The sequence below is a fragment of the Falco peregrinus genome, chromosome 3 (genome assembly GCF_023634155.1).
Source record: "Falco peregrinus isolate bFalPer1 chromosome 3, bFalPer1.pri, whole genome shotgun sequence".
In the NCBI taxonomy this organism is placed as follows: domain Eukaryota; kingdom Metazoa; phylum Chordata; class Aves; order Falconiformes; family Falconidae; genus Falco; species Falco peregrinus.
Genome location: NC_073723.1, coordinates 29,933,204 through 29,954,808, shown reverse-complemented (window position 1 = coordinate 29,954,808; position 21,605 = coordinate 29,933,204). Strand labels below are relative to the sequence as shown.

At 35.3% G+C, this 21,605-nt stretch overlaps 1 protein-coding gene across 10 annotated transcripts in view; it reads left to right on the top strand.

Moving 5' to 3' along the window:
• Positions 1-21,605, top strand: part of VPS13B (vacuolar protein sorting 13 homolog B) — a 478,583-nt gene that overhangs the window by 36,246 nt on the left and 420,732 nt on the right. For all 10 annotated transcript variants that reach the window (XR_008746679.1, XR_008746680.1, XM_055800741.1 and 7 more), the window contains exons 4-6: positions 13,596-13,719; positions 18,488-18,655; positions 19,833-20,014. Coding sequence is in view for 8 of the 10 variants with exons in the window: in XM_055800741.1 (XP_055656716.1) it covers positions 13,596-13,719; positions 18,488-18,655; positions 19,833-20,014 (474 nt within the window). In the remaining 2 variants the exon portion in view is untranslated. The remainder of the gene's footprint in view (positions 1-13,595; positions 13,720-18,487; positions 18,656-19,832; positions 20,015-21,605) is intronic.

Here is a 21,605-nt window from a genome sequence, read left to right as displayed (position 1 = left end):
AGTGGATGAACTGTGGTCTGTGCCACAGGAGGGTGCTAAAGCATGAACCTGATCCCTAGGTGATTGCCATGGGGTGGACAATCCTGAATTGTTTTAATCTTTAAATTACTTGTATTACCTACAATTCACATCAAGACTTTTCTTTGTAAAGTGAGGGATTTGCCTTCTGAATAATGGAATTACTTGTTGCAACTGCTCTTCAGGACTGCAGATAAAAAACGTCAGTCGAGGAAAATGCTCTTTTCATTTGGTTTGAATGCAGTTGCACTTAAATGACTTCATAGTTTTGCAGGTAGTATGCTTTTAAGTTAGTTTTTGGAGAAGATAAAACTATCCACCGTTCCAACAAATATATACCATGTAAAATGATAAATATTGGAGAAACTTGAATGAGCTGATGACTTAATGGTGTGTTACCTGTACTCATAACAAACAAATTGATATAACATATTTCTTAACCTAAATGAATAGATAAAACCTGATGAATTATAGATTTAAGATAATATTTTTGAGTTTAGCTTTAAGTATGTTCCTTGGCCTACATTATTCAGTAGTTTTGTTACAGATGATGTTCCGTATTTTGATTTGAAACAGGATACGTTATTTTCTTCTTCCATAATAAATGCTCTCTGAGCTTTCCTGCTTGGCATTATATGAGATTAGAGGAAGTTTCCAGGCTTTTAACTTTCCCACACACATATTTTTTCCCCCAAAGTTCTTTTGAATCTTATTTCTTCACCCTGTTGTCCAATTTTTTATCTTTTTTTGCATGTGGCTAGAGTGTACAGTTGAATACAAACAGTAACAGTCCAGTCCCTCCAGCTTCTTTCAGAATATTTATGTTTTGTTCCCTTGGGCACTTAACTTCATTTCTTGCTGATGTTCATTTTCATCCCTCATTTTAAACCTGTACTCATTCTTTCGTTGCAAGTTAGATCAGGGATAAAAGAAAAAGTATTTTCCATTAAAAATTATTTGGACAGATTTTGGAGAAGGGGTTTTGCTTTTAATTTTATTCAAAAAAGAAACAACCCCAAAAACATTGTGATTAGCTTCTAGCAGGGAAAGAATATTCATTTGAAGAATTTTGAATGTCAGGATTTGTGCAAGGAAGTGGCATGCACACAGCAGTTTCTAGAAGGACTAATAAATGCTGGATCCTGATAAAAAGTTCCTACTGTCTGAGAGGAGGCATGCTATATTTTAGACCAATATGATAAAAATTGACATGGTGTATTGTAGTTACTGAGTTCTTTTGTAAAACTTCAAAACAGTTACAATGTATTGTTGACAGTTATGCCTCTTAATATATAGCGTTCTGGTGGTTGTGTGTCATAGATTGGTGACTATTTTAAAAGATAAATTATTGTTTGTTCAGATTTAAGGTAATGTTTGAAAAGCTTTCTTATTTGAGAAGCGGTGCATTTTAAATAATAAAATCCTTGAAAAATAGTGTACACACATAGACTGACAATTGCAAAAGAAATGACTGATAAGTAAAAACTCCTTAATAAACATATTTTGAGTAAGTTACACCTATGTATACTTTTCCTACATTGATTAACCAGGAAGTTTTTGCAACCATCCAGCCAGCTTTGTAGTTTAGTCATTTTGTTAACTAATCTTATTTAGATAAGATGTAATTGATAAATTACATTTGGTGAAAATCTATTCTTCTGTGTAGTGGTGTTGAAGCTAACTTAGAAAGAATAAAACTAAATAACAAAATTTTAAGTGAGTTGTTACAAGTACAGTAGGACTATTAATGTGTAATTGAAAGTTTAAATACAAGCACTTTGGTAAAATTATTCTTGTTTTTATGGAAGATTTTGCTTGAGACCACTAAATAGCTGGAGATAATTGGAACCCTTCACTAACTCAGCTTCCATGTTTAGAATTTGATCAGCTGAAAAGTTAACAACTATGTAAATTAGGACAAACCATGTTTCAGCTGGGCATATAGAAGTCTCTAAAATTTGACATACTATTATACTCGCCAAACAATTTTTAATTTGTTAAAGCTATTCAAATATGCATACATTGCATTAATAATACAATTACATAGTATTACATGTATGTGCATAGAATGCACAAGAAGTTTACTGCATGAGAATGACTATTGGAATAAAGTTAGGAAGTGAAGTTTTGTCTTAACATAGCACTAAAGCCATGAGTATTCTTTTTGTGAGGATTGTGCCTAGTTCTTAAAAAAGGGGAAGTATTTTTTACTGGTGTCATGTTGATGTTCTAATCTGCTGTAGATCATACTTTACGCTGAGATCTTACTTTTTCTTTAATGAAATTCCCCATCTTTTGTATTTGCGGAATGTAATGAAAACTGTAGAGGGTTTCAGTATTGCAGTGCCTATGGCTGAGAAATCTCTTTCCTGTTTGAACCTCCCTGTACTGATAAAAATATCCTGAAAAGTACCATTCCCAGCTCAGGAAGAATTCCCTGGTGTGTGTTCTGTGGTGAATGGCCACAAGCTTAAGTCTGGCTTGGACTGATCTCAAACAGTAAGTGAGGAAGAAAGGGCTGCTAGACTAAAATCTATGACCCCAATGCTTTTCAGTTGTGTTGGGTTTTAAGCTTGATATCTTAGGGAAAGCAGATGTGCATGATTTTGTCTGTCATTTAGTTTTTTCTTCCTCTTCTGTTTTCACTGCTCCATTAAATTTTGAACCTACAGACTATTTCAAACAGTTTTGATGGAGAATTAGTCAAGTGAAGGATAATAACCTATAAATTTGTGAATATCAGTGGCAGCTGGGGAGACCCTAGTCAGTTAACTCCTTCTTCTGACATTGGCATAATAATCCACTGCCATTTCATTACCTCCTTTCCTCTCTTTCCATTCCCAGCAGCTGCCAAAAGCCAAACATTGCCCAAATGATGCTCAGCAATGAAAAGAGCTTGCTTGGACAGCAAGTATTCCAGGCAAAGCTTTGTGCCTCAGGCCTTTCCCTGTCATGTGTCAGAGGTTTGTTGTGATGTTAGAAATGTGAGACCTAGGAATTACTCAATTTGCTGGGGCCCTGCTGTAGGTATGCTGCTCAATACTGTTTGGGATTAGGAGAAAATTTGGTCTGGACAGTATTCTGCCTTCCTCTGAAGGAAGTGGGTGGCAAGGTTATGTTGTAATAAAAGTTATTACTACATCCTTGGCAGGTGCTTGGTGGAGGGAATTCTTGCACATGGGGTCTGGCTCTCTAATAAACTGCAGTAGGAAATGTGTTGGGGGAAGGTATCGCTGAAAGAAAGTGTGAAATGGAGCTGCAACTACAACCCACTTGGTCAGGGAGGGGGAAAAAAGTACCTTTAATAATGTGCCACCACAAAGGAAAGTGATGTCTTGGTGAAGAGTTTGGTGCCAGCTGAAATAGGGTTGGGGTCTAGTGGTAGCCCTTGAGCAGGTAGAATTGATGACAAGAGTGACCCGAATGGACCAAGTGTTTGCTAATAGTTCCCAGATGTTGTCTGATGTATCAGTGATGTGATCAAGCCATTCTTGGTTTGGTTTTCCTGCAGTATTCAGGACAACATAATTGATAAATGCTTAGAGAAATAGTGCTTAGCTACTCTTAATTAATATTTCAGGGGACCTGTAATAAGGATGAGAGTATGTCCAGTCTTTGGTCCAGAATTTTCAAAAATAGCACAGAAAAAAATGTAAACTGGCTTCAATACTGTTACTCTGCATAAAAGAAATGCAGTAGTGTAAGGAAAAAAAATAATGTTTGTGGTGCTGACCAGTTCAGTGGCTGGACCTGTCTGTGGGTGAGGTGGTCCTGTAACAGCCCCTGAATTGTGCATTAGGCTGGATGACAGCAGAACAGTCAAACTGTTCTGGAGTCTTCATGTGTGGATATAAAATGTTTCAACTTGAAATACATACTCTGTTTTGTTCAGACTTAATGTTTAGGAGAAATGTAGATGCCAGTTCTTTTAACATTCTTATCATTCTTATTAGGTTTGATTTTTTTTTTTTTTTTTTTTTTTTCCTGAGCACAAGTTGGGAAAGAGTATAAAAATGTATGTCGCTTCTTGTCTCTTCTTATGTTTGCGGTCTGTTCTGTGGAGTGTGTTTCCTGTCACTGTTTCCTCGCAGTCCTTCAGGGTAAACTGTTCCAGCCACTCTTCCATCCTGTTTCCAGGCACAGAGACTATGTAGGGCAGAATGGTGCGTTTTAGGCCACATCCATCCTATATCAAGGATGCCCCATATCATCGATTTTTCTGAAGGAGCTCACGTAACATTAGTCTTTCTGCTACATCTCTTTTCCTGTCAGATCACCCTCGTGTGAGAATTACTTAGTTCTGTGCACTGTGAGTTTTGTGGAAGAAACATTTAGGAGCTGCCTTTTTTTTTTCTTTTTTTCTTCTTCTCTGTTTCTTTTTTTCTTCTTCTCTGTTTCTTTTTTTCTTCTTCTCTGTTTCTTTTTTTCTTCTTCTCTGTTTCTTTTTTTCTTCTTCTCTGTTTCTTTTTTTCTTCTCTGTTTCTTTTTCTTCTTCTCTGTTTCTTTTTTTCTTCTTCTCTGTTTCTTTTTTTCTTCTTCTCTGTTTCTTTTTTTCTTCTTCTCTGTTTCTTTTTTTCTTCTTCTCTGTTTCTTTTTTTCTTCTTCTCTGTTTCTTTTTTTCTTCTTCTCTGTTTCTTTTTTTCTTCTTCTCTGTTTCTTTTTTTCTTCTTCTCTGTTTCTTTTTTTCTTCTTCTCTGTTTCTTTTTTTCTTCTTCTCTGTTTCTTTTTTTCTTCTTCTCTGTTTCTTTTTTTCTTCTTCTCTGTTTCTTTTTTTCTTCTTCTCTGTTTCTTTTTTTCTTCTTCTCTGTTTCTTTTTTTCTTCTTCTCTGTTTCTTTTTTTCTTCTTCTCTGTTTCTTTTTTTCTTCTTCTCTGTTTCTTTTTTTCTTCTTCTCTGTTTCTTTTTTTCTTCTTCTCTGTTTCTTTTTTTCTTCTTCTCTGTTTCTTTTTTTCTTCTTCTCTGTTTCTTTTTTTCTTCTTCTCTGTTTCTTTTTTTCTTCTTCTCTGTTTCTTTTTTTCTTCTTCTCTGTTTCTTTTTTTCTTCTTCTCTGTTTCTTTTTTTCTTCTTCTCTGTTTCTTTTTTTCTTCTTCTCTGTTTCTTTTTTCTTCTTCTCTGTTTCTTTTTTTCTTCTTCTCTGTTTCTTTTTTTCTTCTTCTCTGTTTCTTTTTTTCTTCTTCTCTGTTTCTTTTTTTCTTCTTCTCTGTTTCTTTTTTTCTTCTTCTCTGTTTCTTTTTTTCTTCTTCTCTGTTTCTTTTTTTCTTCTTCTCTGTTTCTTTTTTTCTTCTTCTCTGTTTCTTTTTTTCTTCTTCTCTGTTTCTTTTTTTCTTCTTCTCTGTTTCTTTTTTTCTTCTTCTCTGTTTCTTTTTTTCTTCTTCTCTGTTTCTTTTTTTCTTCTTCTCTGTTTCTTTTTTTCTTCTTCTCTGTTTCTTTTTTTCTTCTTCTCTGTTTCTTTTTTTCTTCTTCTCTGTTTCTTTTTTTCTTCTTCTCTGTTTCTTTTTTTCTTCTTCTCCGTTTCTTTTTTTCTTCTTCTCCGTTTCTTTTTTTCTTCTTCTCCGTTTCTTTTTTTCTTCTTCTCCGTTTCTTTTTTTCTTCTTCTCCGTTTCTTTTTTTCTTCTTCTCCGTTTCTTTTTTTCTTCTTCTCCGTTTCTTTTTTTCTTCTTCTCCGTTTCTTTTTTTCTTCTTCTCCGTTTCTTTTTTTCTTCTTCTCCGTTTCTTTTTTTCTTCTTCTCCGTTTCTTTTTTTCTTCTTCTCCGTTTCTTTTTTTCTTCTTCTCCGTTTCTTTTTTTCTTCTTCTCCGTTTCTTTTTTTCTTCTTCTCCGTTTCTTTTTTTCTTCTTCTCCGTTTCTTTTTTTCTTCTTCTCTGTTTCTTTTTTTCTTCTTCTCTGTTTCTTTTTTTCTTCTTCTCTGTTTCTTTTTTTCTTCTTCTCTGTTTCTTTTTTTCTTCTTCTCTGTTTCTTTTTTTCTTCTTCTCTGTTTCTTTTTTTCTTCTTCTCTGTTTCTTTTTTTCTTCTTCTCCGTTTCTTTTTTTCTTCTTCTCCGTTTCTTTTTTTCTTCTTCTCCGTTTCTTTTTTTCTTCTTCTCCGTTTCTTTTTTTCTTCTTCTCCGTTTCTTTTTTTCTTCTTCTCCGTTTCTTTTTTTCTTCTTCTCCGTTTCTTTTTTTCTTCTTCTCCGTTTCTTTTTTTTCTTTCAATCCAGCTGCCAGTTGCTACTGTATTATTTCTTACTGTTTGTTTTCTTCTTTGTATCTTTGACAGCTCTAGTCTAGGATTAGAACTTCATTGTGCTAGGTATCACACACAGAATAATCTTACAGAATTAAGATGCCCCTACCCATATTCCCCCAAACAAAAGCACTGGGCAAACTTCCTGTAACATGAGGAAGACTGAAATCTTTAAAAAACTTCTCCTAGGAGAAATTGCAGAAAAGCCATTTTGAGTTATTTCTATTTAAAAGCACTTACATCATGGTAGTTGGCCTCATAATTATTTAAAAACCAAAGTAAATGTATCAAAAACTTTACTGGATTTTCAGCTAGCAGTTTATAATATAATTTTTTTAAAAAAATATGAAGAAGATATTTGTACGAGTCACTTCCCTCAAAATAACTTGCAAAGTAATTTTATTTCTTCTCTTGTCTTTGTTGTTGAGAAATTGAGGTATATTTCTGAGGAGCACTTAGTGGGAATAGCCTGTTTTATTTATGTTTGGCTCTATGGCTTCATCATAGGCTTTCAGACTCTTGACAGCTCCCTGTTGTAAACAAAAGCATGTTCCTCCCAAATACCTCAGATAATCAGCTAATCAAAACAGTAGCAGCATCACAGGGAGATGCTATTGCCCGGGAATCAATACACACAAAACACACATCCTGCAGTATCAGTGCAACAGACATACCACAGGCTTTTTGGTTTTCATTTGGGGCTGCTGTGGCAGCATTTTAATCTGTCCACAGCTTTGACATGTTTTTTTTTAACTGATACTTCTATTTCAGAGCGCATTGTGCTATGCTAATAAAGAATTAATAAAGCTGATAACAGACTGAGAGATGTATGTAACTTCCTGATCTAGTGCAGGTATCTTAGTGTGCCTTGCTGGTCACTGCTACCATTAGTTTCTCTGATGCAACAAGATGCAAATGCCTGCTAACACCTTGTTAAATTATTTCTTATTGCTCCATTTTTGTCCATTATTCTTAACCAGGTTATCAGTGTTTATTCTCCCTACTCATCAAGGTGCTTTGCCACTGCACCTCTGCCCCAAATTCCTTGGTACTTCTTCATAGTACGTAAATTAAGGAGTTGACTTTGGACATGTGTCTACATGAAATAGTACTGTAAAAAAACCACCCTAAGTAGGAAAATAAAGACCTTGCATCATGTTCTCATCTGCCTTAGAGAAAGACGGAGCTTATCGTCTGAGTACTCACACTGAAGTATGTGTGAACTCCTTAATTATTCTACAAAATAGTAGCACAGTCTGATTTGGCTAGATCTTCTTTTCAGTATTTTTATACCATTATTTTTAAGTATGCATATATGTATATAATTTTAAAGTTAGTGTGCATTAGACTATTAACTCATACCTTCCAGAAGATTTACAGGTGTCATGTTTAGGTCACTGATTTTTCTGTTTCAGTGTTGTTATGCATCTAGTTTGCTGTTCACTAGAAAAATAATTAAATTCATTTTCTGTTGCTGTTTGTCGTTAACTCTTAGTAAAATCTTCTTTGCAGCATAACTGTGCAGTGAAATTATTGAGGCTGTATTAAGGTTGATTACTCGTTTGTAAGTATTGGTCTACCTGTGCTAGCCAGCAGAAGTGTCGCTGCAAGTTTAGACAGAGGTGTAGTATGAATTAATTTGTGTACGTGTATGTATATAATGCATATTGACAGTTGTACAGCAATGGAACATAGATACCTTTTTGAAACCAACATCTTAGTGCTTACAGTTTTAGTAAAACTTGTAGTGTAATTTTAAGAGAACATTTTTAAAAACTTGTATTGCTTTTTGTTTCATTTTTGCATGGAGAGAAATCATAGAGCAGTTTGGGATGCTGTCTGGAGATGAACTATTCCAACCTCATGCCCAAAGCAAGTCCAATTAGAGCAGGTTGCTCCAGGGTGTCACCAGTCAAATGCTGAATAGCTCCAAGGACGGAAACTCCCATCATCTCTCTGGGCAGCCTGTTCTAATACTTGATTACCCTCCTGGTGAAAAAGTTTTTGCCTTGCTTGGAATTGCCTGTATTTCAGATTTGTCAGAGGCGTACTGTGAGAAGATGAGTGGCAACAGACACAGAGTCTGGCTGCTTCTTCTCTGTACCCTCCCATCAGGTAGCTGCAGACAGCAGTGGGATCTCCTTTCTCCACGCTCAGCAGCTGCAGTTGTCTCTGTCTCCCCTGAGGGAGAACTTATGTGCCCCATCCCCCTAACCACCATGGTAGCTCTCCATTGGATTTTGGTTCTGGTACATCCATGTTCTTCTTGTTCTGGAGGGCCTTGGACGGGGTGCAGTACTCCACACAGTGTCTCCCAGGGGTCAAAGAGAGGGGAAGAATCATGACCCTGGCTTCACTCTTGCTGACACACCCCACCACACAGTTGGCTGCCTTTGCAGCAAGGGCACACTGCTGGCTCACGTTCAGCATGCTGACCTTGGGACCCTTGGATTCTTTTCTGCAAAGCTGCTTTCTAGCAGTTTGGTTTTTAGTCTGTAGGGTTCCACAGAGTACCTCCATTGCAGGCATGGCGCTTGGTGTCCTCGTCTGGACTTCGCTGAGTTCCTGACAGCCCATTTCTTCAGCCTCTCCAGGACCCTATCAATAGCAGCTCTGCCCCTCAGCTCCTTCCCCTAGGTTGGTACCATCCACAGCCTTGCTGAGGGTGCGCTCTGTTCCATCTTCCAGGTCCTTAATAAGCCTGTCAAACACCGTGGGCTTGGTACTGATCCCTGAAGGATGCCACAAGTAACCAGCCACCAGTTGGACCCTTTGAACCCAGTAATCCAGCCACTTTTTCACCCAACTTATCTCCCACTATTCAGCTGGTGTCTCAACAGTTTGGGAATAAGGTCTGTGCGTAAGACTGTGTCACAGGCCTTGCTAAAATGAATTTATTCTGAATATTACTTTAGTCTTGCCACAGGCAGCTAACTATGTAGTCGTATAAGCACAGTCTACTAGTGGGAAATAAGTTCCTCTCTTGCGGTTTTTGCATCTTGCAACTTTAAGATATGCTTTACAGCAATAGAAATAGGTATCTCTTACTGATTTGTAAAGAATATTAAGCTCATTGTTTTAGAAATGACAAAGGATCAGAAAAGGCAAAATTTTGTAGAGGAGGATAGAAAATGGTGATGGAGAACTCTCTGCAAGGTTGTGCAGTAGGTACTTAAGCTGGGTTTGGGTTTTAGAATTTTAATTCATAGGGGTTGGTTTTACACATTTTCCTATGTGTGTTTTTTAAGAACTCTGTTTTCTTTAACTTGATTTGATGAAAGCAGAGGGACAATATTTGCATAAATAGCTAAGTGATTCCCAAGAGAAAACATTATTTTCTCATTAAGCATACTTAAGAGGCATTTTGGAAGTCTTGCATATTAAATAGTTTATATGTATTTTAAAATGAGAAATTCTCTTTTTAAAGAGAAGAACAACTACGTATCTTAAATGTAGAAAACAGAGTAATGAATGAAGATGATAAACTCCACTTATTAGGAAAGATCATAATAAGCCTCATCTATTGTGTGTTCAGGTGTTGTCAATTGTAATTTGCTTTAAATCTTGCAATAACTGTTTCATATTGCAGTAGAAAACTGACTGAGGAACTCGCATGTAAACTTACTAGCCTAGGTGTCTAGCTCGTTACTTGTGACTTGCATGGTTTTAGAAGTAACCATAGTGCTCTATAAAAGTGCTTCAGCTGAGTACCTGGTCAGACACATTTGCCAAAAGGGAAAAAGGAGCCTGGTTGTGCAAATTTCTGTTTGTCCTGATTCAAGGTGTATTTGTATAACACCACCCGTAAGCTGGACTTCATGTTAAATTTTTTAGGTATTTAGGCTTTACTTATGATGCAAGTTAGTGGGAAAAGATATTTTTGTGACTGTTATTTTCGTTACAAGTCATCTCTCTAGATACATCATGAGTATTTTTAGTTTTCCACTTTTGTGACTGTTGTTTGGAGTCACTCTTGTTAATGCTCAAATGAACAGGCATTTACCAAATCTCATGCTGTAACTATAGTTATTAGCACTTTTAGAATGTACCTCCCTTCCCACCCCCAGTATAATTTTGACTTCAACTTTAAAATGTTTGTCGTCTGGTGTGAGGTGGATTTATGGGAGCGCAGTAGTTTTAGTGCCTTTTGGCTGGGTGTTTCTGATGACATCACTGTGATCTAGACACAGTGTGTGACTCTAGTTGGTTCCAGTGTTAAATAGTTTCATAATTATGCTAGTTTTGGCAGTTTGCTTGGAACTTTTTCCCATCTCTTTAATGAACATGTTTTAGTTCTGGGCTTATGAGACAGCCACATGTTTGAAAAATTAATAGTGTACTCTTAAAGTTAACGTTGAGCAGAAGCGTGCAGATGCAGAAAGCTTTTGGATATACGCATACAAAGGAATGTAGTTCCTATAAGGTCGTGGCCACTGTTATCTTCTGGTGATTAAAGAATGCAATGTTTGTTTTGTAATGTATCAGTAGCTGTTGTGAAAAGCGGTTGGTGTGCATGCTCAAAAAAGCTGCATGCAGCTCAAACGTTTTTAATAATTGCGTAATGTAAGGAGACGAATGGATATTGTCCAGGATGAAAAAAATGTTTTTCAAATGTGTGGTCAGGTTGAATTCTGCTTTAAAGTACGTGTGCTGTGTTATTTCATGTGGTTTAAGTCACATAGGTATATTTCTGAGATAAAATTTTGTGTTGCATTTTGGCACCATCTTGGAACATGTAAATTTTTTGTTTTGATTACACTTAGGTCCAACTTTCTCTAAATGATTGAAACCATTTTCCACCACAACAGACTTGTGGCTCAGGGAAGTATAAAAAGGTTATTGTATTGAATTTATTTCTAGGTTAAGATTTGAGACTTTCTTTCAAAATTAGCACAATCTAAGAGTTTTCTGCTCCTTTCCTTTAAAACAAACACGCCCCACACCCCCAACCTAGTGTGCTGGTGTGTATTCCTAACTCTTATGAAAGTGGTAAAAGCTTAAACCACTCTTACATCATATTTAAGCTTTAATCATATACAGTATTACTAAAACGTTGCATAGATTTTGCGTGAAGTTATGAGAAGATTGATTGTGTAACTACACAGATAGAAAAGTTAAACCTGAACGTAGTCAGGCTTCACACAGTCAGCACTCCAAAAATAGAACGCCTTCCCCATACCCCTGCCTGCCCTTTCGTTTTCTTATAGCCAACATAGATATTAAGAGGCAAGCATAAGTGTGATCCTATCAGATCAAATCGTTAAATAATTGCACCGCAGCATTCTGTACAATCCACAACTGAGAGGAAAGAAGGAAATGTGTTAATTGAGGTGTTTGATCACACTGATGTCTCATGTGGTTTTTTTAGTGTTTTTTTTTAAAAAAAAAATATCGAAAAATAAATAGCAGTATGGTGACTCATCTGAAAAAATATTTTCATGCTACATGTGAACTAATTTCCAAGGCAGAGGGTATGGTTAAAAGATATTTCAAAAAGTTTAGCTTAAGAGTCTATGATCTAATTCTCAGTAACCTGGAGACATGAAGGAGAGGTGAGCCTTTCTCATTAGAAAGTATACATGCTGATGAACAGACTTTCATCACCCTTGGTTTAAAAATAAAGCAAAAGCTGTTGTTATTGCTCAGGTATGCCATGAAGAAAGGGGTGGCTTTCTAATGAAATTGCACTGTAGTTAAAATTCTGAGAGAGTCTTCAGGAGACTTTTTCCTCGATGAAAAGCATCAGAAAGTTCTCAGAGATAAGAAAGCAAACAAATGCCCTCCAAACAGAGTTTATGCTTAACACCCGTTTCATTTTTTCATGCGTTGGAATGGGAAACTCCTCTATGAATGAAATGGCCAATTAACCATAAAATAAAAATCAAGAAACAGCTCATTTCAATACTGGATTGATGTCTGGAAAACCTCAAATACTTTATTGTAGCTCACCCTCCTTTAGAAGCTGTCTTCTACCCTTCTAAAGTATGAATGGGTTTGTCTTCAGCAATTTCTCCAAATAAGTTCAGTCTTCTATTCCCTCTCCTCCCCAGGCTAAGATTATCTTGCTTTTTTTTTTTTTTTTTTTTTGTTGTTGTCTTAGTGAATTGGTGTTTCCACTTTATCAGAGAATTTTCCTTTGCATTCTCTTTTTCTTTACATGGAGTGGAAGGGAAGAAACTGTTTTCAAGTGTTTCTGAAGTTGTAGACTTCTACTTGAAATGTATCATTACATGTAACTTTTTTTTTTGTATTGCAAAAAAAAATTAAGAAGCAAGTAATGTGAAGATTCCATCTTGTAATTTCTCTGAGATGATTTAAAATGCTAGCTAGTGTACAGGGAAACACATAATCTATCCTGTAGAAAAACACAGCACTGTAAGCTGTTTGCTTTTTGGTGGTTAGAGGACTTAAGAATATTATAGCTTCATATTGCAGTACTTGACATTTGTTCCCCAAAGCCGCCTTCTTGTGAACATGTTGCATGATCCTAATAGTGCTATGACCCAGAGAGCGTTTCACTCTTTCTCTGCAAAAGACTACATCTACTGAGAGATAATTTGGCTTGGATCAAAAGTTGTAAGAATTTGCTTCCTCTCTAACTTGCTTTTCTAAAGAATATTTGCGTTACTTTTCTTGGCTTTCTTGCACTTGAGTCTTGTAGTTAAACTGTCATTCTGGAATGTAATGGGAATATTAGTGGGGTATTTAAAACTCTGAATTCAGCTAATTAAGATCTTGTGTATGCGAATTTCAACTTGTAAGGCTTATATCATATTATCTAATTGAGCCATGTTTCCTGCTTCTGAATTCCTTAAGGTGAGTAAGCAGTATAAAAGCTCAAGATGAGCTGGTTCCCTCTGTTCACTTATCTTTTCTGGGGCCATGTTTTACTGTTTTAGAAATATGCAAAAATACTTTGTTCTGTGAACTGGCTTCAGTTAGCTATATTAGGAAGGACATGACTGATATCTTGGAACTGTCTGAGCTGGTTGCATGAGCAGGCATGTAAGCTCATAAAATTCAGTAGTTTCTCATATTTGTTTTGGTAGTCTGCAACGCACTGTCTTTGAAGGAATGTTTCAGCAGAAATGCAACTAGATGAAATGTGTTCTGTTGAAATTAATAATTGACTGAGGTGTTTGTTTTTTTTTAAATAAAAGTGAAAATATTAATTATAAATAATTTTTTATGTTGCCCAGCTTGTTTTGTAATACTTTCTGTAGTTAGACGCGTGTACAGGATTGAATTGATGGGAAAACAGCAACAGAAGTTTCATTTACCAAACCTTTACCAAGTCATTCTCCCCACATTTATTTTATTTGTGTTTGGTTGACTCAGTTGCTTTCTGTTCTTTTAGCAAGAAGACCATGAAAGTTGTGGTTCCAGTTCAACAAACCGCAGTACCACAGAAAGCATCAAGTCAGCAGTAAAACCACGACGAGTTCAGCAGTCTGCTTCTCCTGACTCCGATTTACCTCCAGGTAATCCGTAATTTCAGAAGCTGGATTGTATTGAAGTTATAGAAAATACCTAAATTTCATTCAGGTGACCACAGTGTCTAAGTTAAACTGCTATATTTCTCTCCACCTACAAATCACGTAAAGGTGAGTGAAATACACAAATATTATGAAATGGAACCACATTGCAAAAAACCATAGTTAATCCTTTTATCTTTTTCCTTCCATTTTGTTGAATTTTTAAATTTACAGAACTAGTTTATAACACAAGTTAGATCAGTGTGAGAAACATACTACAGGGGTAGTGTGTTGGATTTTTATCTTCTGCTACTCCAGTTCTTCTGTTTCAGATCACTCTGTTTTCTACTGCTCATTAACTGCTCAGTGGTTCACATTAAGCTGTTTCTTGTATGTTTTCAGACATTTTGTTTTGAGATTCTTATAGAGTTGTTTGAAAGGTAAGGTTCTTCCTTTATAAGGGTTTGAGAGTATTAATTCTGAAAGATGTTTCTTATAGAGGTCTTTACCTACTGGTGGTCACCACTTTCCCCCCTTACCCTCACCCTGGCCCTGAATTCGGCTCAATTGAACTTGGAGGTATTTCTATGATAAAAAAATGTCTGAGGAACTGTATGTATGATTACTGTTGATTCTGAGTTTGCACAGAAACTTGGGAGTGTTTTTTTGTGTAGAAAAATGAAACTGGAGAGTACTGGGAGGAACTGCAGTTTGGCTTCTCGTGGCATGTCATTTTAGAAGGGTTACAAGATGTGACAGTTTTGTGTTAGGCTTTTTTCCTGTCTTTCGTTAAGAGAAAGTTTATACTTGCCTTGAACAAAGGAGAACATTGTAATTTAGCGTGTGGAATATTATATACTACAAAGTATCATCTTGCTTTGGAATGAGTACTTGAGGAGCCAAGTTTGGAGGCTCTCAAAGCTCTGACGTCCAATAAACTCCAGTAGCTTGGATTTGCAGGACTCTTGGCATCCACCATTTCCTACCATGGACAGCACTGCAGCTCTGCCAGTGCCTTGGCTTTGGTTCTTTGGGTCTCACCTTGAACAACTGGAATCAAAGGCTTGCCAAAGAATTAGATGGCTATGTTGCCTTCAGTGACAGTTTTAGGGTTTTGGTTGCCCAAGTTTGTTTCTGTCAGGGTTACCTGTGGACCTTCCAGAAAGGTGTGGTCTTAGTGAAAGGCTGGAGGTCTGCTTGTTGTAATGTCAACATCTGATGAAGTTAAAACATTTCAAAAGGTATGTGCTTCCACAGATCCAGATGCAAGATGTGCATTGAAAATTGGTTTGAGTGTTGTCTTTTATGAATAGTTGTGGTTCTTAATAAGTGTGCTCATATGAGTTGCACATCTTGTATTTGCAGTACCGTAGCAAATTACCAGGTCTGATGCCTTCCTATATTATTATTTGATAGATTCTGTCTATGTACTTTGTGATTCTGTGAAACTGTAAGGCAGTATCACCTCCTTCATTGTAATCACATTGCTTCTGCAGCTGTATAGACTGTGTTGGTAGGGAAGTCTAATGATTCAGAGGGCAGTAGTGAAATCTTACCTTATTGAATGGACTGTGATTTATTTTCCGTGTGGTGAAGTTCTCTAAATACAATTGGTTGTGGGTTTTTTTTGACGCATAAATAACGCTGTTTAATATAGAGGTTCTATGTAGTAAACAGCTTCCATGAGGACTAGAGGCCTCCTTATAGGAAGATTCTATTCTCTGTGGTATAGGATATGCTTTGCTAAGCTTTTACTTGCACATCCTGGGTTTTAGTAAGATGTTGAGTCATCTGCTTAATTTGTTTGATTTCGGAGGACATAGGCGTTATGCTACTGTTGTAATTTGTTCTTTAGCTCCGCTATTCTTAGAGATGGAGCTGGTTAAAGCTTAGCTAAAGATAAAGCCTTGGTAATAATAGAGCACTGCTAAACGTAAGGTATTTAGATGTGACCAGTCTGATGATATCAAGTGTAGTACTACCATGTTTTGGAGAGTTGGATCTGGAACTGCAGTTGTAGTTATTACTGTGCAGTGCAGCCTGCTGGGTACTGGAAAACTTGGAAAAAGCATACATGTGGATTTTTACCTCGGGAGAGGATTTACCTCTACAGATTTTTCTGATATTTTTAGTCACTTCATCACAGAATACCTGAATTCTAGGTGAAAAGATGGTCATAGATACTTAAAAACTACAGGAATAAGAAGCAACCTCCACCTGTTTTTTTCCCACTTGTACTTAAAACAACCCTTTTTTTTAAACACCCGTCCCCCCCCCCGTGTTTTACATGAACTTGTTGATGTTCTTGTTACTTTGTTTTGAATAGTAAGAATTACAATTTATATTAATTTTCTTAAAAGACTGATCCTCACTCATGAGAATCTGATTCTAGTATATTTGAAGATAAACTTAATTAGACATCTGGTACCTGTATGGTATTTTTAACAATATACTGTGCCAGTAGTTTGTAAATGCCTTTGCAGAAGTGTGGAAAAAAAAATTTGTTTCAAATCTATGACCCCAGTTTCATTTGGAAGATATAATTCTGTTCCTTCTTTCATGCTTTTGGGCAAAAGGACACATGAAAGAATTGTTGCTCTTCTCCTACTGATAGTTTTTAGCAGTATTCAGAACTTGTTGGTTGGTTTCTTTTGGTTGGGTGTGGGTTGTTTTGCTTTTTTTTGTTTTGTTTTTGTCCCCTTCCTCCAGCTATGTTGCTGGAATTGTAGTGTTTGTCATTCACAGAAGGAAAACATAAATCAGATTGACTTTGAAAGACCCTTGAAAGTAGGATATCCAAAAAACTCTGCAGCTGCATAGGGACAGCTTCACCTCAATGAAATTAGTAGCTTGCTTTAAAATAGTAATTAAATTACTGGTTATGATTTTATAGTCACTAGTTACATAGTCTGCAAAACATTTCTATGCTGAACTTAAAAGCAACTAAATGCTTTGTGCCAGCTTCTATTTATCCACAGGTCAGTTTACGCTGCTCCGGTGATGAATATGGGTCTCTTATGTCCCTTAATTATTGAAATAATACATCTGGTTTTCTGAATTCATATAACCTAAAAATAAGTTACCATTTTAAGAAGTCGGTGAGAAAATTCCTAAAACCTAGTTACTGTAATATTTTAGGATTGATATGCAAAAAAGGTAAATTCACTTTGTTAGAAATCTGACAGTATAAGCTGTCAAAATTTTGACTTCCGCTGCATTTCTGAATTTCCTCTTTCTGTAGACAATGGTCTAAAAATTTTAGAGATTTTATTCTAATACGATTATAATCCTAGTGGGAGATGTTAAAAGGCTAGTTCTGTCCTGTTGCAAGTAGCTTACCTCAAAGGGTGATGTATGCTCAAGAACAGTATAAAATTAAGAAAGCTGAGTTACGGTAAGAAATGAGATATCTGTTTTACAATTAAGATTTTAATATTTAAATACTTTTAAAACATAGAAATGTACATGTTCAAAATCAAAATAATCTGCTAATGGTAGCTGAAAGAATCTTTTGCATTTAATAAAAGAAGAGATTGGAGGCTTTGAACGCTGAGAAAGGAAAATGTCTTATGTCAACTGTGTAAGTATGCAATTGTGGAACTCGAGGAAATCACTTAAGTAATGGTAAAATGTTCCATATACTTCAAGGTGAAAGTAATATTTGAGTGTGAAAATGATGACTATCTAGAAGAAGGAGAGTAAAATGGAAGTAACAAAGTGAGTCTGCTGTTATTGATCTCACGATGTTTCAATGTTCATTTTAAGTTTTATATGAATTGCAATTGTTGATATAAGTGAGTCTCATTTATTGCTAGCTTTTGAAAACTGTATATTGTTAATTGCCTTTATTCAGCACAGTTACCAAACTAGAACTCTATAGCATGTATTAAACACATTTTTGGATAAAATGTGAGTAATGTTATAAATTTTAAATAACAGAGATTTTAAGTCCTGGTTTGTGTGGTTTTTTTTTCTTTTTTCTAGCACAAACGAGTTAGCTTCATAGTTACATTTAGTATACGTAAAACATGAATATGGGTAGTATTTAATTTCTTTACCATATTGGTAAAATATGAATGTTTACTGCATACTGGGAGCTCACAGGCAAGATCATTTTTCCAATCACATTATGTCTGAAAAAATTTAAATTAATTTGTTCCCAACAGACTTCAGTGCAGGTGCTTGCTATTTGGGTTGTTGACAGAAACTGATTTTGTTATACCTCACAGGGGTCTTACTGAGCATGATGTGGATATATTAGCTTTTAGAGTGAGAAAAGGTACTAGGCGTATTTAATGTTTAGTTAACTTATAAAAAATAAGTGAGGGGGCAAATAAGTGTAATATATGAACACTTGAAAAGTAACCTAGCAACTGTTGTTTGATTTTTCCAAACTTATTTCTAAATATCTTCCAAGTAAAGAAGTTAGTAATTTAAATTCTTTGTCTACAAAAATCCAGAGTCTTCTGTTTTCTTAATTAGTTTGAAAGTTGATTGATGCCACCAAAAATTCATCTCTTGTACTGTATTATATTCCTGGTATTTACAAATTTTTTTCCCTACAGTTTATTGCTTTTCCAGGATTCTGATAGATTTAACTGCACTGATTGTTAACGTTTTAAGTCCTGTGACTTTTTTGATAAATAAAGGACAATGATACTTACTTTATTTTGATTTAAAAAACGAATACAAGTTGGAAATGGTGACTTCAGGAATAAATGAATTTGGGACCATGTCTTCCTTACAGCTCCTAAGAATTTGTTTTGTTTTACAGGTTATGTTCAGAGTTTGATTAGGCGTGTTGTAAACAATGTCAACATTGTGATCAACAATCTCATATTAAAGTATGTGGAGGATGATATTGTTCTGTCAGTCAACATCACTTCTGCAGAATGCTATACAGTGGATGAGTTTTGGGATCGAGCATTTATGGACATATCTGGTGAGAAATTTTTGTTGTTGTTGGTTTTATGTAATCCCAGTGGAGGTACTTTTAAAATAATCTGGAAATTTGCAAGTGTAATAAAATTGGCTTTTTATGTTGAAAGGAAGATACTTTCTGCCTGTCTTCATTTCTTAACAGTTTTTCCCTTGTCCTTCGTATTAGAGTCAATTATAATAATATAAATTGATTCTTAACGCATACTTGTACAATCACATATAATTATATAGAGTGTTTTGTAGTCCTCTCTGCTCATACTTGTCATCCTTTTGTGATTACATTATATTTTGTGCTTGTGGGTAGCAGTGAGTGCTTAGGCAATCTGTTTCTGTTTTTGTGAATGTGCAGTGGCATCTGAAGGCATTCCAGTGTAATTGTTTGTGATGACCTTAAAATTCTTTAAACAGGCTGGCTAGAGAGATAGTAAAACATGCTGCACTGTAGTGAGTGTGGCATACGAAGTGCAAGATAGGCTTTGTTTTGCTGCATGTTTTCAGGAAAAAACCCACCCTACTTCTTGATTTTTATCTTGGTCTGCAGTATCTGAATGTCTCAGTTTTTAAATTACCAACATTCACCTATCAGTCTAGGTGTTCTTACTGACATTTGGCAGAGGTGGAATTTGGGCACAGTAAGAATATTTCAAGATCACACGGAAGATCTCCTGTGGATTGGGGAATGTAATGTATGGTTTCCTGACCACTGGACCGATCTCTTTGTTCTGGCTAAAATTATTAGAAACTAATATGGCAAAATTACAATATATGTTTCATGTTAAGATTACTATAATAGCTCTTGTTTACTTTGGAAGATTTTAAAGAAATCTTTTGGGGAAAATATGCAAGACCTTCTGGGAGAATAATGAGAATAATATTAATTGGTCTTATGCTTGCACGTGAAGCAGTACTCGTATTTTATAAACAGGTCTGAGGCATAGTGAATGATTAAAATTTGAGTTGCATGTAACTAATTAGTCCTCACTTTTAAAGTATTCAGCTGAAAAAGTCTATGATGCTTATGTGACTGAAGACAATAATTTAATTTAAGTACTCTGCTGATGATTTAAATAATGACTACACAATTATCTTGATTTCTTTTATTCTAGATAAAATAAGTTATGCATAAATGTGTTTTCTTATGCAGTATGTTTTTTTAACCTATATACTTGTTTTAAAAGCCACCGATCTGGTACTGAGAAAGATGATCAACTTCTCTGACTGCACAGTATGTCTTGATAAGAGAAATGCTAGTGGTAAAATTGAATTTTACCAGGAACCTCTGCTCTACAAATGTTCCTTCAAGACTCGTATGCATTTTACTTATGACAACCTCAACTCCAAAATGCCATCTATTATTAAAGTAGGTATCCAAAATAATTTTTTTGCTACTCATTTGTGAAGCTGAGTTTTTCAAAATATACTTTGAAATGTAAAATGAAAAGCTAATGCTGTTTTTGTTAAAGGAGAGGTTTTTTTGATTGTTTTATTCATATGATGCAATTAGTCTATGTACAGTAATAGCATGTAAGCTATTACTGTCTAAGCTTTTCTGTTTTTCCTGAAGTTTTAAAACAGAACAATAATTATAAGGAAAAAAAATTATGTCTGCAGGCAATCTCGTAAAGAAAAAAACGCAACCTGTATTCTTTAATATGCCTGCAATAAGATGGAGAGGATTTTTTACTTACTGTTTCAAATGCAGTTCAAACTCTTATAAATAACAAGAAGTTTCAGTGTATTAACACTATTTAGGGAACCATGTGAAATGGATTAGCAAGCCAAGCTCAGTTCCTAGTGAGCAGTGGTGCAGTATTACTCGTGGACATCTGGCACTGGTGGCATGCTTATGTTTTGTAGTGCAGAAGCAAAATTGAGGGTTGGAGGGAAAAAAAAAAAAGAGTGGGAGAGACTAAATATGTAAGGTTCATCTTCCCTCCGTCCCCCTCTCAATGAATGCCAGTGGTGCCAATTAAATTAGTTGAGAACTCTTAAATTAAGAGGCTGACTTCATATAGGCTTTTCCCAAGTTTTAATAAAAAATAATATTCAGGTGTGTAGTTTAGTTTGTGTGTATATATATATATAAAAATTATGTATTCAAGAACTTGTATATTAAATGATATTAGGAATTCAACCATGTGCCTTACATTTAGAATCTATATGAACTCCAGTAAGGAGTCGTCATATGATTGTCTATAAGTTCATCAGTTAAGGTCTTCACGTTCTGTGGTGACAGTATGATTACTGCATCTAGACAGTAATTCTTATTGTTAAAAAGCCTGATTTTTAAACTAGCTGAACAGTTCTGTGAATTTTGGAGAAGTAATCTGTACCCAGCGGAAGTCCTATATACCAGTTTTGCAGAGCAAAAGTTTGTGATCAGATTGCAAGTCTCTGACAGCACAGTTCAATGGAAATGCTGACACAGCCTTCCATATAGTTTAAAATGATACTATTGTTGTAAAAATGACAATGATTATATTATTACTTAAAATTTTGAGTGGAAACTGGCGTAAAATAAAACTCATACTGGAATGCACTGAGGCATTAGTTACTTGATTAAAATGGTATTAAACTTTTCTGATTACCTTGGTTGGTAGTCATTTATTGCCTCTGCCCTTTTTTTTAAGGCATGCTTAGTTTTGTTCCAAGATGTCTTTAATCTTTTTTCTATATAGTCTGAATTTTTTTTTTGTTGCACATAATTTATCTTTCTTTTTGTCTTCCTTCTAAATTTTGTCTTTTAAATTTTTTCCTTATTTTTTTCTTCTCTTCAATCTTTAAACATAAAATACTGTTTATGAATATATTCAGAAATGTTCTCAAATCAAAACATTTATACATGATGCTAGTTTAATATTGAAGTGAATTAATAACTCTTTGTTATGATCCAAAGAAGAATTGTCCAAAGGTAGTAATTTTTTAATCTTAAGTCTTTTGTAATATTTCAC